This window comes from Dysidea avara, chromosome 13 (genome assembly GCF_963678975.1).
Source record: "Dysidea avara chromosome 13, odDysAvar1.4, whole genome shotgun sequence".
NCBI lineage: Eukaryota > Metazoa > Porifera > Demospongiae > Dictyoceratida > Dysideidae > Dysidea > Dysidea avara.
The window spans coordinates 2,648,689-2,666,022 of NC_089284.1; the positions used below are offsets into that span (position 1 = coordinate 2,648,689).

Sequence of the window (17,334 nt, forward strand, 5' to 3'; positions counted from 1 at the left end):
TTCTGTACTATAAGTTTGTCTTGTGCTAATACAAAAAGTATACAACATAAGGTGTGTTACACACAGTTATTCAATTGTAAATCTATTGTTCTTTCTTTCCAGTGTTATCTGTTTGCCTGTGACCTGTAAGAAACATTCAAAAATTTCATCACAAAACTAGTGCAAGGGACCACAAGCTATGCACTACTTTAAACTTGTGAACTTCTACATGTTGGGTGGATCATCAAATCACGTAAATTTTCTGATACTATAGGTTGCTGCCTTTTGACCCTGCTTTAAGGGGCAGAAAACATCTTGTGATGAAGAAAATAGCATGGGGACTTAGTCAATTTTCAGTGGTTTAGTTTGGTTAGTTATAGTATTTGACTGTGTCACACATGTGATCCATCTTGCTGTCTGTGGTTGGTGCTTCGACTTTTGGTGATTGGACTATCAGTAAGTGTTCAAGTAATCTGCTTATAGGCATAAAAACTGGTAGGATCAGTTTGACAAATTTTAGCGATTTGCAATGCCATGCATTTTATAGCATATTAAAAATTATAAAATGAAGTAGGAATCCAAGTAATAAAAAGTAGTGAAACAAGAGATGAACATGGTAGCTATTACAGCATAGCTCAGTGGGAAATCCCTACTTTGGCATTGAACACAAAATAATTGTTATACCATGCATGCCAAAGTAGGGATTTCCCACTGAGCTATGCTGTAATAGCTACCATGTTCATATCTTGTTTCACTACCTTTTTATTGCTTGGATTCCTACTTCATTTTAAAATTTATATACTAATTTGTTTAGTTTTTTTTGCCACAGCTATTAGGGTGACTGCTGTATTAGAGTATCTCGAGTCAGCCTGCAAAGATATATGCTTGTCCAAAATGGGTGTGGTAATCGTGGTTTCGATCAATTATTAGACTAGAGTATCTTGAATCAACCTACCAACTTGAAGGTGTGTGGTCACAAATACAGCTAGCGTAAAAGGGACGTGGTCATTGTGGTCTCGATCAATAGATTGATAATACGTAGAATAAAGAATGGGCGTGATCTTGCAACCTATCGTGCAGTACTGGTACCTCCGTACAGTAGTCTAAGCAGCTTAAATAATTTTGTGGCGTCTATTATGCTGCTTAAAGAAAGTGTTGATATGGAAATTAACGCCTCAATATGGTTTCGTTGGATAAAGAAGAAGACAAGCAGCCTGATTGAAGATAAAAGAAAAGACAAGGAGCACAGGGTGTACACTCGTTGGAACCCCATAAGGCACATCCCACCGGTAAGTTTGATGTTGTGGCGTAAAATGGTGACCGTGTGCTGCTTCGTTTGGGCTCTAGGCTTGCGACTGTGGTCAGTGAGTGAGACGAAATTTAGAGTTTTGACGATTTAAAAAAATTCTATATCCGGATGCCAGTATGCATTTTCTTGTTTTTAACGCTACATTTGATGTTAGATGGACTACTATTATTCCATTAAGGTGATTTTCTTCGCATAAGAAATTTCTAAGCTGATTGTTAAAGGCTGTATTTTGGGTGGCATGCGTCATTTCGGGGGATTCCTACTTAAACAGTACTACCGTACTGTTTGATAAAAATCAATTGATTATCTCTCCAGTCACTATGGAAATTGTGAGTAAATGTGAGCATAGATATAATAACACTTACCGGGATTGGAAACAGAAGTTGTGCACATAATAATTTTATATATAAAGTATACTATACAGTAGGTGGGCGATGAATTCCTTTGAAGTTATCCGTGTTTTGCCTTTTCTACTTCTGAGCATGGCAGACTGCTTCATACAGCGGAAGTTCTTGAAAGTATTACATTACTCGAGTATAGAAATAGCTAGTATTTTAATATTGTTGCTCAGAGTTGAAACTGGAGTTGTATTGGGCCATGTCACCTGTAACTAAGTGTACAACTGCATTGCAACACCCCTAGATAACTAGCGAAGCTTAAGTTAGGCCATATTTGGGCTGTAGAAGTGTTTTATGTGTCAGTCCAGTTGTCTGTCAATTTCGGTTTCAAGATAAAACTCACTGTGTGTTTCAGTTTCTTTTTGGTACATGTGTTGCCCACACAAAACAACAAACTATTTGAAATTTGGTATGGTGACTCGTAAATCCTTCCTCTATGCGCTACTATTATTGATACAACAACACGGCACTGTATTTTCTGCATACAGCAATGTTCTGGACTGTACCTAATGCCATGCGTAGTACAATGAGGTGAAATATTATATCACGCAAAATGCATACCTGTATCCACAACTTCCATTTTCAATCCCAGCAAGCGTTAGTATATCTATGATGTAAGTACCCCAACTATCAATTACTGAGAAGTGAAGTGGCCATTCTGCTTCATTCTCAGGTAGTTCAACCCATTATACAGTGTTACAAAGAAAGAATACTACAAGAAGTGCATCTGCAATCAATTCAGTCACTACAGAGATTCTCATGATAGCCAGCCATCACATGTTAATGTGAATCAACACCTACATGGTAGTGGAGAAGTATTGTGATACAAAAGGGGACAAAGGTAAGTCCATGTATTGCACTGTAGCTGCTGAGGTTGGTGAAAAGGCATGTCAAGACAAAGCAATGTAAAACAGTAGAGAAATCGACGACGTAGCCATAATCACTAGTCAAGTGATGCTTGCCTGGAGGCATTAGTCAGTTAGACAGTCATAGAAAATTCAGTTAAATGATCAATAATTCTCCACAGAAACTTGCTGGAAGAGTTTGGGATCACTCCTGCAAGGGTTTACTGCCAAGTTGTCATGAAGGTAAATGAGGCTGGTTTTAGACCAGAAAACCCAAACTTTCATGATCCTACAATACAGTACTACCGCCGTACTGTATATTTACTATGTTTCCCAAGAAAACCTACTTTGGGTACAGTGAAACAACTGACTAGCAACTTGTCCTTTCTTATATGGAATTGGTCAAAGAAAGTATTATTATGCTGCATGAACAAATACTTGGCACTGGAAGATCATGATACAAAGACACACCATTGCTTGTGACAGATGGTGAGGAATAGAGTGGTCTACATGTATGGGACCAGATTACAGAACAGACAGAAAACCAGAAGTACTAACAGGTTATGTTTCAAAGGATGAAACGTGGTTGATAATCAGGTGCCTGCATGAAACACATGAAAAATTGCTGCCCACTTTGAACAAACCTAATACATTTCTCGCACCTGCCACACTCTGTCTAACATTATTTGTTGCATCATGGCCAGAGGGCTGAGAACTGTGGAATATAGTTGCAGGTGTAAGCAACCTCCTACTTTTGCCATATAGCCTAAATATTACAAATGGGATTATTTTTTTGCTTATTTGAGGTTTTGGGGGGTTAACAGCAAAAATTTTACCCTCGAAATATTTAGACCTCCTATACATTGCTCAATCTCAAAAATATTGACCCTTGAAATATTTAGGCTATACGGTATCCTAGGAACAGTTTGGCATTAACAGTTGTAGTGGCTTCCACTTTGTCGTCATTTAAGTATTTGTATTTTAATTAAGTATCTTTATTGCTGGTGTGTATATTTGTGTTGTTGTGTATGCATGCTGTTTACAGAGCTCCACTGAAAATCACCTTAAGCTGAGTGGACTCCCTGTTTAAATATTACAATTACAAATGGTGAATCTTTGCATACCACAACATTGTATCTAAGGAAGAATTTTAAGTGTGCGCCTGAATGTGCAACCTCAACTATCAATTATCAAAAAGCTGAGTGGTTATTGTGCTTTGTCTTCACCTATATACACTCTGACCGTTATACATGGAGTTACAAACGAAGAACAGTATGAGAACTGAAGTGCCTTTACAATCAATCCAGTGATTCCAGTCACTGAAAATAATGGACAATGCACAGAAGCCATTATTACTGCACTACCTCCAAATCAACACCAATGTGATAGTGTAGAAATAAATGGGACACAAAGCAGGACAAAGGTAAGTTCATGATGCAGGCATGTATTGTAGCTGCAGCAGCAGCAAAAAGGCACTTTTCAGGTCTAAACGACATCAAATAGCAAATAAATCAAGCTTGAATTATTTACCATAGTTGAGATATGGCTGAAGGCATTGGTCAGTCGGTTAGAAATTATGTTACATAAAATTTTGTTGTACCTTATCAGAAGTGTTTGTATGTTTGTGTCAATCTGAAGACACGTTTGTGATCCAGCTGACAAATACCAGACTAGCTTGCATTATTCTCAAATTTTGTTTTGTGACTTCTTTGCTGTTAAGAGGGAAAAACCAATGTGCTGCTAAAGTTTCTGGTTAACACTCTTGGAGTTATAGTGGAGACAGCAAGAAGAGGATTTGTACAGTGACTATATACACAGAAAATAAATTACAGATTCTTATTCAATCGATCATAATTCATGAGTGCAAAAGCTATGGAGTTGTCTCCATTGTATTCATGATGGACTGGGCTATTAATCAAGGTACGGTTTTTGGCCTAGGTTGTTTAAGCTTAGAAATGGTGATAGTAAAGACCAAAAAATGTAAACAAACATCATTTGCTTAATGAAACAGAGATTATTACTGTGGTGAAGTGAATTCAATGGCACAAGTTACATTAATTTGATTCTTTTTTTATTGAAGCAATTAATAATATCTTTGTACTGGAGCACATATTTTTAACACAATGTGATTTATTTAAAAAACAGGCTTATGCAAACTAGTCCGGTTTTTTTTTGCTTAGCGGGTCATATTTCGGCTTGATTATACCTAAACGGTTCTGCCAAGTTGCTGTGATGGACAGGTGAGGTTGGGTTTTTGGTTGATACTTTTGAGCAGGAAAGCTCAAAACTCTACTAACACTAACAGTACTACCAAGAGGGTTCATAATGCTAATACTCTTGGTACTACTGATAAGTTTACTCACTCAGTTTCTTTTATTTTCTCTAACAGCCTCCGCTACACAAAAGTAAACACATCAATAGGATTAAACTTAACAGAGAAACGCTTGCATACTTTGTGTGCTTCACTGGTAGCTGAGTCCAGCTGCTTCTTCAGGTCCCGTAATGTCTCCTCTAGGGCTACCTGGTTGTGCCACACATGTATCACTTTGCCTCCACTACTGCACAAGTGTTCGCTGTCAGGTGACCAGCACATGCTACTGATGGTAGCTATACAATGTGATGACATGAGAATTTGAAATGTAAACAAACATATGAATTACACTGTAAGGGTAGCATTTAGCTAGTACACATGTAGACCTTTTAACAGGACAAACTGTACACAATAGTCCCTAATACTGTAAGTTCAACTGAACCAAAGACTCTTACCTTCGTGACAGTCAATCATTGTTTCTAGTAGGGCTCCTGTGGAACAGCCATACAAGTATATGCTCCTCTCTACTGCCACAGCAGTGGTACGGGCATCAGGTGAGAGAGCTATTTGGGACTCTCCCTTCACTGGTAAGTTCTGTGATAACAACAGCTTGGGTTCTTCTCCTCTTTGAAATTCAACTAGAAAATTATACGTCATCAATTTAGCCCAGTCCAGAATTCTAGTCCAGTAAATAAAAACTACCCATTAACATCATAAGATCACCTTTTTGAAAAGTCCTTGCAAAGTAAATGAAATTAATATCCCACAATATCCCAACAGAGTGACTGGTGAGAAGGTTAAAGGCCTGTATATGCAGGGAGTTAGAATCTTAAAATCAAAACCATATTGAACAAAGAAAAATCTCCTGAACCAGTAAATGACAGTTTGTAAATAAAAGCTGATATTGATCTACATACATCTAATAAAACAGATGATGATTAACTTATACAAATTCATTCATAAAAGGGACTGAAATTTAAGCTATGGTGTCCTTCACACCTAACGTACCATCAATGTTCCATAGTTTCCAACTGCCATCCTTAGATACTGTAGCAACCCTTTGACACACGAGACAGAAAAAAGGTTAGGATTAGTTTGAACCTGATCATCAATACCATTAAGTGGATGCACATATACATGCACGCACGCACGCACACACACATACCTGGTAGAATCTGCTGATAGGCTACAATGGTAAACACAATTTCGGTGGCCAGTCAAGCCCATTGCCTTGGTAACCTGATGATAATCCCCAGCCTTAGTGAACTGAACATTCCACAATTTCACATCTGGTGTGAATCCTAATGGTAACAATACAGCATGTACATAAACAAGTGCAAGGAAAAATACCTCAATTGGGAACCACAGGCAAAAAGTAATCAGACAAGGAAGGTTACTTACACCTACAGATATGCTAGTGAACATTTAATCCCTAATTCAGTCATGGGTATAGACTGAAGCAGCGATTAAATCTTCACTAGTATATCTGCAGGTGTAGGTGACCTCCCTTATTTTATTACCTTTTTTTGTGTGATCCCTAATTGAGAAAAAATTTCCTTGTATTTGTTTACTTTATGTAATATAGTTATGACTGGTGAGCCTGTGCATACCACACCAACAAAAAGGACGATCTGAATGAGCACCCTACCTATCGATACTAAAATAGTGAAGTTGCCAATATGCTCTATTTTCAGCTATGTTCAGTCTGTTATACAGCATTACAAATGAAGAACAATACAAGAAGCACCTCTGCAATCAATCCAGTCACTATGGAAATATGGATGATCCCCATTACAAATGCAGGGAAACCATCATGCGCACTTCTGCAAATCGACACCTCAAGCTGTCAGCTCAATGGGCACAAAGGAGAAGAAAGGCATGTCTATGACGTATGCATTCTACATACTGCGGTATGCCTAAAGGCACCTGATGGGCTGAAGCAACATTCAACAGTGAAAAACCAAGCCTGTAGCCTTAACCATTACTGAGTTGTGCTTGAAGGCATCAGTCAGTCAGTCAGTCAGTCAGTCAGTCAGTCAGCCAACCAGAAGAAAAATCCACCGAATAAAATTTTTTAAAAGTTTGAAGTAACCTAATAATAAGAAGCGTTTTGGGTTGCACTGAAAATACTTTTGGGTTGACCAATACTGCCAAGGCACCATGAAGGTATTGTGAGGCTGATTTTGGGATGATATTTTTGGCCAGAAATGACCAAACCTTGTGATCCCTATTATAGTATACTATCGTACTGTGTGATAATTCCATAAAGTGTAGGAGGAATATGCTGTTGTCAAAATTAAATGATTTGAGAAATCACTCCATACCTGTGCATACAACAAATCGGCTACAAGGTGACACAGTTGCAAAGTTGTTCGGATTCATGTGAGTCACAACACTAGCCAGAATATCTCCTGAAATGTAGACACATTATTATCAGTATTATTCCCTTTGTATAACAGCAGGAAACATGAATGTGACAGTTTTTTTAAATTTTATTTTTAACTTGAGTATAGTAATGGCATTGAGGGTGGACTCACTTAAACTATTCATTATAGAGTCACTTGTAAGTGAAAATTCAGAAGTACATACCTTTTTATATAGCATATGATTTAAATGAAAAAAGATACATGGTTTTCAATGTTCTTCTGACCGCCACCAGCTGTTGCAATAACCAGTGTATTTCAAACACAAAACCTATACACAACAGTCTAGAAGACATCACATACATACCTTTCAAGTTCCATACTAGGAACTTTTCTTTACAACATGTCATAATGAATTTGCCAGTTGAAGCAATTCCAACCGCAATGACTGGAAAATTGTGTTGCTTCTAAACAACAGAAGTTAGCAATTACATAATACACTGTTCTATCATACAGTATGGTAGTACCTTATAGTAGGAATCCCCCCAAAGTAATGCGCATAAAAACCATCATAGAAATATCTTATGCAACAAAAAGCACTTTTATGGAAGAGTTTTAATGTTACTAATTACAGATATAGTGTTAAAAACAATAAAACCCTTCAGTGCCAGAAATAAGAAATCATTATTGACTGGTCAAATGTCCTAGCAAGATTAAATTTGGTAGGCTGTTTTCAGATTTGGTTGGCCATCTTGTCTCCTGGGAACAGCAAGTGGTGTGTAGCTGATGTGCTTCTGAGGACAGCATCACAGGATATACACCATGAGCAATCCTTCACAGGTCACCAGCACATGGAACACCTAGAAACAGTTCTAACTCCACCACATACATTTTAGGAGCCCATTTTCATATGGGCTCCTATTAAATTTGTTAATCAAAAATGTGTACATTAACTAACTTATTCTATGACTAGCTACCTTACAGCATGATGACTAAGATAAAGCACGTGAGCTACGAATATCTATCAGGTTAAAAGCCACAGCTTTGGTAATAGCCACACCTCATCTTTAGAAGAAATTTGCTCCAGTACATAGATTAAACGAACTAACCACCACATAACAATGATTCGGCTACAGCAACAACCGCTACCATCCTTAACATTATCCATGTCGAGCCAGCTTACCCTTGGCCATGAGATATGATTATGATGTGATTTATCGTCTGATATCGCTGGTTTCTACTGTTTTACTTCAAGATTAATTGCTCAGTATATCCCTGATGTCAGTAACGAAGGGGGCATCACTCCTGGCCAATGTGGCTCAACTGGATCCCGCCAAAAACTAGACACAAGTCGCTCTAATTCCTTTGCTCAGTAGACTCAAATATCCTCAAACATACATAGTCTAAATGCTTCCATTCTTCTGAAGTCTCACAAAACAACTTAAGTTTAAATCCACCAATGTGTGCACCAAAATATTAGAACAAGTTTCCTGTTGTCTGTGATCACGTGGTAACATCCTATGGGCCCCATCATCACTGGGACGTTGGGTAGCTGTGAGGTACGCTATCAGCTTGATGTGACATCTGTTATAGCTTGCTTGATTTTTAATTTGTGAGCTTTTACCAACTGTCTTGTTGCTTGTCGGACATTTGACCAAACAAGCATCCAAATAGTCAGTCAAAACGTGATTTTGCTTGGAAAATGGCCAATGGCTGACTGTTATTTCTGGCACTGACCCTTACAGAAGAGCAATTTAAAAAAAAACTAACAAAAAAAACACCCAAACCCAAATTTTAGTTTGCCTGTGTGCTTAACCACAGTTGCAAAGCTAGAGAGTAAATGATGCATTATATGATCACCATGTTACAACAGTGGCATGTATCTGGATATTCTACAGATAGTGACATCATCACTTGTTATAAAATGTTATAATGAACATACTTGTTTTACTAGTATTCTACAAGATCGGCAGTAGTTATAGCAGCTACTAGTGATGCACCGATACCACTTTTTCACTACCGATCCGATACCGATACATTTGAGGCCAGAAATGGCCGATACTGATCCGATACCGATACTTTGCCCCACAGGCATTTCTCACAAGAAACAGCTAGTGATTTAGCTTACTAAACTCATTTGCTACTATCATTAACTGCAGTTTGCTGGTTTTGTGGCTATCAATTACGCGAAGATAATAGTTTATGGCTTCAATGAATCTTATTTCGTGGCTTACTTCAGTTTCCACTGTACTAATAATGCTACCAGCTGGCTTCTTTTAAGGAATTCATGGCTTATATCAGCTTTTGCTCAACTCTGTTCACACCGCTATCTTGATAAGTAATTAAATGACGTCATTCAAAGTATCGGTTGGTATCGGGCATTTATAGCTTTACCGATACAAGTCCGATACCGCCAAAATAGGGCCGATACCAATACTAGTATTGGTATCGGTGCATCACTAGCAGCTACCACAAGATCTTGTTTGAGTACAACTGTTGTCACTCTACTAGTATTTAATTTGTTGATTAAAAAATGAAGTAGGGATCTATGCAATAAAAAGTAGTGAAACAAGAGATGAATGATGGTATTACAGCATAGCTCAGTGGGAAAGTTCCTACTTTGACATTGAGAAAAATTATAGCTAATGTACCAAAGTAGGGATTTTCCCATCGAGCTATGCTGTAATACCATCATTCATCTCTTGTTTCACTATTTATTGCATAGATCCCTACTTCTTTTTTAAATCAACAATTTAAAAAAAAATACTAGTTTAGTTGTTTCTGTTGTAGCACAGCTAGTTACTGTGTAACTTGCGAGCTAGCATTTAAGTTCCTGTATTAAAGTACGTACTGTGCCAAAATTGGAAGCACATAGGCCTGTAGTAGCGTGCATAGCTTACTAGTGATGCACCGATACCACATTTTCACTACCGATCCTATACCGATTACATTTTAGATGGAAATAGCCGATACCGATACTTTGCCACACTGAGCACAAAAAAAGCTAGTAATTCCAATAGTAGTTGATAGACTAGCTTACTAAACACATTAGCTAATTTCATAAACTGTAGTTTGCTTCCATCGAACACGAAGACAACAATCATTTATGGCTTCAATGAATCTTATTTCGTGACTGCTCTAGCTAATAATGTTAATGGCTGGCTTCTTTAAAATAATTTATGGCCTTTTATGTCAGCTTTTGCTCAACTGCATTTGACATGCTATGTATGTTGCCATGCAATTAGGTGACATCATACAAAGTATAAATTAGTATCGGACATTTATAGCTTTACCGATACCGTCAAAATAAGACTGATACCGATACTAGTATCGGTATCGGTGCATCACTATAGCTTACCTTTGATTGTAATAGCAGTGGCGTTCAGACCTATGACCTGCCACAGTATGATGGTTGATTTTGATTGATTTTTTGTTTAAACTCATGATGTTCGGCATAGCCATTCTTCCACGTTCTATTCACCCAGGTCGGAAGGTGTTCAAACGAACAGGCCCTTTCAGTTGTCTGGAGCTTAGTCTCGACTAACAGGATGAAGTAATACAATTTCCACTCAAGTACTATCCAATCACTCGCTAATTTCACCATCTGGCACTGAGTGGCTGAGTCAGTGTGTTCAGAGGAACAAGCCGTTGAGCATCAGCCTGTCTATTAAGTAATAAATCTCTTTGTTGATTGCAGCCCAGACGTTGGCAAAAGTTGAAGTGACAACTCAGCAGCCTTAATGTTTCACATGCAACACGTGAAATTATAAGAAATTATAAGCGCCCTGCTCTTTCAGCAGCATAAGCGTTTTCTGAAATAATTTTGTGTCTACAGTAAAGTGTTGATATGGAAAATTAACACCTTGGTATGGTTTCGATGCTTGAAGAAGAAGACAACCAACCTGATTGAAGATAAAAGGAAAGACAAGGAGCACAGGGTGTACTCTTGTCGGAACCCCAAAAGGCACATCCCACCGGTGAGTTTGTTGTTGTGGCGTAAAATGGTGACCGTGCGCTGCTTTATTTGGGCTCTAGGCTTGTGACTGTGGTCAGTGAGTGAGACAAAATTTCAAGTTTTGGAGATTTTAATATCCAGTCACTGGTAAGTGTTTTCTTGTTTTTAATGCAGTATTTCATGTTAGATGGACTAATATTATTCCGTAAAGGTAATTTTTGTGATGTAAGATGTCTCTAGGATGATTTTAAAGGTGGAATTTTAGGCAACACGCGTCATTTTCGGGGGAATCCCTACTTAAACAGTACTACTGTATTGTTTGATAACTCTTCCACTACAACTACTTCAGCAACATTCGCAACTGTGCATTGGTTATGGGCATGGTCACTGCTATCCAGGCAACTATCAGCTTCAGGTCTCAAGTGGCAAAAATAATTCATTTCATGATGAATCTTGAATTATGATAAATTGTTCTGAATATATCCTGATACAGTGGACCCTCAGTTATCCAAACCCCTTTGTTCTCAGGCAATGATGAAAGTGTTCAAATAAGTGGATTGTTCAGATAACTGAAACCCATACATTATTATATGCAGAGCTCTGTTGAAATACTCTAATAGAACATGCACCTATACTCAAAATACTCTAATAGAACAGTCATTTCAGGGTACGGATAACTGGGCATTTTACGACTGTGGTTTGCTAGCTAGCAGACCAAAATTTGAGCTTCGGTAATTTTAAAAAGAATTCTATATCTTGTTTAATGCTGTATTTGATGTTGGATAAACATTATTCCATACAGATGATTTTTTTGCATAAGATGTCTATAGGGTGATGTGTAGAGGTGGTATTTTAGGAAGCACGCATCACTTTAGGGCCAAACAGTACTACTGTTTGATAAAAGGAAAGGCAAGGTACAGAGCGGCCAGACACTGGTTGGAACCCCATGAGGAATAATATCAATCACGTCTCTTACTGGTAGCACGATGAAAAGAAGGCATGGAAATACCACGTCACTTGAAAATACCATGTAGGCTAGTCGTCTGAGGCCTACTTGAGATACTCTAATAAAGCAGTCACTCAACAGCAACATTCTAATAGAACTGTCAGAAGTGTAGCTATGACAAAACAAACTAGTGTGTTTAAAAATGAAGTAGGAATCCAAGCAATAAAACACTATTGAAACAAGATATATGAATGATGCTGTGGGAAAATCCCTACTTTGGCATTGAGCAAAATAATTGTTACAAGCCAATGTAGGGATTTTCCCATGGGCTACGTTGCCTGGACCCTACTTCATTTCTAAATTAATAAGTTATAAATACACTATTTATACTACAATGTCTACACATGCAGACAGTTTTAGAGACATCTATTATACCGGTGGAAATTCTGAAGTAAGTTGACCCAAAATTTTTCCATCTTCCTTCTTGGTCAGTTTGTATATGTTCACAGTCTGGTTGCTCTCCTGGGTGAGTATGAATGCCTTCCCATCAGGACTCATACAACAGTGTGTGCCATGGTCCAACTCCACTTTGACATTCACAAACCTGTAACAACATATAATTATATATCCACACAGAGAAACTAGAATATACATTTTGCACTCTATAAACAGTTGTATCAAATCAAGTCCAAACGCACGTAGACTGGGCTGTCAGCAATGCTGGTTATTAAACGTAACTAGCTAAATGAAAACCCATTTTCTACTTTGCTAAAAGAAATATATTTGGCCAAAAATACATGTGCATCAAAAATAATGCATGTTTTAATTGCTTCTGTACAAGTGAAACAAGGCTAAATCAGTAAGACCTATATACCATTGGATTCGACAGTAAGAATGTCTCATGTCATATCCATACAGTAAAAATGTACATGTACACTGTATGTAAGTAATGTTTGCCATCATTATTTCTATATCAAAATGGCCTTTATCTTTGTGTACAGGAGAAATATAGGAAAAACACTATATCTTGATGGAATTGCCTGAACAACAGATTAAGCCAAGTCCCTTCTTTGTAGCCTGCTCTAGTTGTGAGACATTACTGTCAATTAATCAAGTGCCTGTAAATGGCTGTACTCAATATATTGTATAGTTGCCGTAAAACCACAAGTTTTCACGGTTATGTGATCTTAGCATTTTCAATTTCACAGATTATCTGAAGGTGACTAAATTTAGTGATTTTTGTTTTTTGCTAAATTTAGTACAGGTTAAACCTACAAAATTTATGCTTAATTCATTACATCAACTCACAAATTCATAAAATTGCTAAATTTTGTATGCGCTAATTTTGCCAATATACAAAATTGCTAAACTTAGTGTATCGCTAAATTTAGTCACCTTAAGGTACTGTTGCTTGATTCGAAGATTTTTGTCTTGAATCACACAGCTACTTAAGGGTCTGTACTTCAAGCGTCGTACAGATTACTAAAGCGCATTGGAACCAAGTAGCACAGTAGCGGCAATCTCTTTGCGAGGCATAGTCTAGTCTTCCAGCTTCTTTAGTGAGCCACACCCACTTTAATATCGGGAATGTATGATACTGCTTGTAGGCATATGTGGAGTCCACATATGCCTACAAACAGTATCACACATCACTAATTTATCATGCAGTTGAAGTTTGTAGGACACACATAAAATTTCACAGTAATGTTACTAAATGCAAAAAAAAACATGAAAATTACGTACCACGAAAATTTCCGGATATACGGTAGATGTTTGGCTAGTCAGTAGCGTGCAAGTGTCCCCATCTTACATGACTTTCTGCTGTGCATTTAAAATCCACCTGAACTTTGAAATATGTACGCTATTTGAAAGTTAACAACTTTTCAGAATTCAAATTTCATCTCTTCTGCAAAGTTTTCTGCTTTGAAAACAACCCGCAATACAGTATGCATAGAAATGTCACTCGCCAGATTTATGGAGGTCAACAACTCATGCAGGTATATCTTGAAGTTTATTGCAAGCTGTGAGGCACATACAGTGATACAGCCTGTATTCATAATTGACGAAGTAAATTTTGTACATTAACAGCATCATCATTCAACTAGACATGTAGTGCAGTAAAACATAGCCCTGTGGGAAAATCCCTACTGTGGTATTGAACAAAATAATTATTATGACATGCCAATGTAGGGATTTTCCCACAGGCTAGGGCTATATTGTAATACCATCTTTTCATATATAGCTTTTAGCACTTAAATCCATAATTTTTTTTTTTTTTTAAATAAATTACACTACACTACTATTGTTAACCTAAGCTAAGAGTTCTGGAATACACTAACAGCTGGGCCAACTCATGTTGCCAGACCAATACATGACAGGTGCCTATCAATATTCTGATTATTAGTGCCAACTATGGTGGTGACATCAGACTCATTACCAGTTCTAATGGAATGTAGTCATATGGGAAACTGCAGCAGCTGTTTCCAAAAATAACAGATAGCGTATAGCCCAAATATTTTGAGGGAGAAAATTTTCAGATTTCAAGGTTTGAGGGTTAACAGAAAAATTTTTATCCCTAAAATGTTTAGACCTCCATATAGTCTAATACGATTATTTGCAAATTCATGAAAAATTTAGGTAACATTGCTCAACCTACATTCATTACTCACCGTCATTGTCTCTTAGCAATAGTAGCTCTTCGCCGCCAAACTGCCACGAATACATACTTAATGGACTTTATCCACAATGACGTCACGAGCACAAGATGGCCGCGTTATTTGGGGTACTAATGTACAGACGCCTATGGAGAAATTCTTTTGATCGATCATATTTCAGCCAGGCAAGAAGATATCGAGCTCTAAGCAACAGGTACAGTTACAAGACAATACAATAAACGATTTGTATTGCATTCAGGAAAATTTGTTATTTTATACCCATACCTGTTGGCTACTGGTCGGTATCTTGCTTCACGAGTGAAAAATGACTGATTAGAACAATTTCTTTATATGCGCCTGTACACTAGTACCCCAAATAATGCGGCCATCTTGTTGTGCATGACGTCATTGTGGATAAAGTCCATAGCTTGTGCACCGTACACTGTGCTATCATCACCATAGCAGAACATTGACAACTGTCTTGCACAATGGTCTGGCAATGCAAGGCTAGACCAACCCGTACCAGTCCACCTTGTCGTGCTGGCTTGGTGCAGCTTATTTGATTCACACTGTAACTGGGCTAGGTGAGTGGGCCAAGTGACCAGTTTAGATGACTGATACAATACACATTCTCTTATGCATTTCTTGGAACACGCATAGAACACTTATTACAACTACATATTAGTGGTAGAGCATTATTAAGGCAGGTAAACTTATACTCCCCTAACTGTTGCTAGAGGTACCGTCATGTAGTATAGTACTGACTTACTTGACTGCTTTATCATTGAAAGTTTTCGGTAACCATAAACGCACACTGCGGTCTACAGTAGTGACACACATTACAATAAGTAATGCACAGTACCAACTATGAAGGTTGTAATTAGCTAGGTTTTCACAAATCATGATCATTCTTACTTGGGTTTGTTGTTTGCAAAGTAAAGCATTGTATTTTAACCTATGCTCAAAATTTAAACCCATAGGTCTAAAAAACAAAACACGTGCACCACAGGGAGCTCCCAGACTAATACGTGATGCAAATACCTTCTGAACATGATAAAAGGTATTTCCCTCTTGGATCAAAGTCAAGATCAAAGATCTGCCCTGTGTGCCCCTTCAGGTTTGCAGCCAACAATGCATGAGAGTAGGAGGGTTTTCTGCCAAACTGTTTTGCAACTTTCTTCGGTTTTTTCTCCTGTTCCACACTCTTCTCCTCTGGTGGTTCATCTTCCTCGTTTGTCTTGTCAGGCTCTGGTGATGGCGAGGAGGCCTTGACATGTCCAGCACCCCCCACGACACACCATACTACGCCTACAAACACCACACACCCGCTAATCACTGATATCACTATTGGCAACAAGTACTCCTCAGCCAGTAACGACTCCATAGCTAATTTTATTGTATCGCTTCCTTTTGTCTTCTATATTGCACGTGTTTTACTTATCCTTCTAAATAATGCCCATATTGTGGGTCACGTGTTTTATAAAATGTAAACATACCGATGGCTGATAAGGCTGATTTATCACAGAGGGTGGAATCCCTGGAACAAGAGAAGCAAACATCTGAAGAAGAGTTTGGGCGCCAAAGAAAGAAGTTTATGCATCACATGATGGAAGCGGATGGTACGATAATTAAGCAGTTGCGGCGCTTATTTTAGTTGCTTGTTTGCTGTCACTTCCTTGCTTTTTCTATGCATGTGCTTCAGTAGAAATATTTGCATATTATTTATAATTTAATTTTTGAAGAGAAAATAAAGAATCTTCAGCAAACGTTGCAAAGAACTAAAGATGAATTGGGACACTTTAAATCAACCTCCAATGCAGCCATTCAGGAAAAAGAATCTACTATTGCTGTAAAGGCTGTTGCAGAAAATAATTTGAAACAACAGCTTGAAAGTAGCAAGAAAAAGTATGAAGGAGAAATAGCTAATCTTCGGCATGCACTCAAAGGTATGCAGAAGAATTTATTAGAATTTGGTGACATTTTAGCTAACTCCTAGTTGCTATGGAGCAAGGTGAATCGGAGAAGGTTCGTCTTGAGAGGGAACTTGTTAAGTTTAAAGCTGCTAAAAGAAGTCGTTCACCAAATTTGGAAACTGCCATGCTACAAGTAACCGTGCACACAGTACAATTTTCATACAGGCTTTTGGGTTACCAAGTCATGCTATAGAAGGCAACTAAAAAAGCCATGCATATTGACTTGTAGTGAAATGACTAAATAGCACCTATATAGCCTTACTATGAATGTGTCGATTTATCTGTAACACTACACACACCAGCCATGTGATTGTGAAAATCATCCTTCCTTTTCCTATACGTAGGCAGAGGCAGAAACCAAGGTGCTGAAAGCAGTTGTAGTACCATTAGAACAGGTAATAGTAATTGCATAAGTAAAGTGTAAAAGACCCTGTTTTGTTGGCATTGGGAACTTGAGTGGTGTTTGTAAAATTTAAGTAGTGGTCCTAAAGGGCTGCAAGAATATCTTTTTGAGATTCTCCATTATTTGCTTTGTGGGTTTCTGAATGCCAAAATGAATTATGCAATTAGTCCTGCCTGGTCTCAGCTTGATAGATTAGAG

At 37.9% G+C, this 17,334-nt stretch overlaps 2 protein-coding genes across 3 annotated transcripts in view; one reads left to right on the plus strand and one right to left on the minus strand.

The window, feature by feature from the left end:
* On the minus strand, positions 1–16,221 carry LOC136242457 (transducin beta-like protein 2). Its single transcript, XM_066033882.1, has 11 exons — positions 15,802–16,221; positions 15,530–15,581; positions 12,542–12,710; positions 7,573–7,672; positions 7,167–7,253; positions 6,008–6,143; positions 5,851–5,900; positions 5,298–5,480; positions 4,984–5,138; positions 4,895–4,926; positions 1–123 (listed from the first exon to the last, which is right to left on the minus strand). The coding sequence occupies exons 1-11, from the start codon at positions 16,142–16,144 to the stop codon at positions 105–107; spliced, it is 1,326 nt and encodes a 441-aa protein (XP_065889954.1). The 5' UTR covers positions 16,145–16,221; the 3' UTR covers positions 1–104.
* The window catches only part of LOC136242455 (rab GTPase-binding effector protein 1-like), a 12,601-nt gene continuing 11,469 nt past the window's right edge, over positions 16,203–17,334 (plus strand). For both annotated transcript variants that reach the window (XM_066033880.1, XM_066033881.1), the window contains exons 1-4: positions 16,203–16,379; positions 16,503–16,706; positions 16,757–16,866; positions 17,078–17,128. In XM_066033880.1, the coding sequence (XP_065889952.1) occupies positions 16,259–16,379; positions 16,503–16,706; positions 16,757–16,866; positions 17,078–17,128 (486 nt within the window). In that variant the 5' untranslated portion in view covers positions 16,203–16,258. The remainder of the gene's footprint in view (positions 16,380–16,502; positions 16,707–16,756; positions 16,867–17,077; positions 17,129–17,334) is intronic.

Excerpts from the sequence above, each read along its gene's own strand:
- LOC136242457 (XM_066033882.1), bottom strand. The coding sequence starts at position 16,144 with ATGGAGTCGTTACTGGCTGAGGAGTACTTGTTGCCAATAGTGATATCA. Across the intron at positions 7,673-12,541 it reads TTACTTCAGAATTTCCACCG|AAGCAACACAATTTTCCAGT; the intron begins GTATAATAGATG and ends TCTGTTGTTTAG. Across the intron at positions 5,139-5,297 it reads AATGATTGACTGTCACGAAG|CTACCATCAGTAGCATGTGC; the intron begins GTAAGAGTCTTT and ends CACATTGTATAG.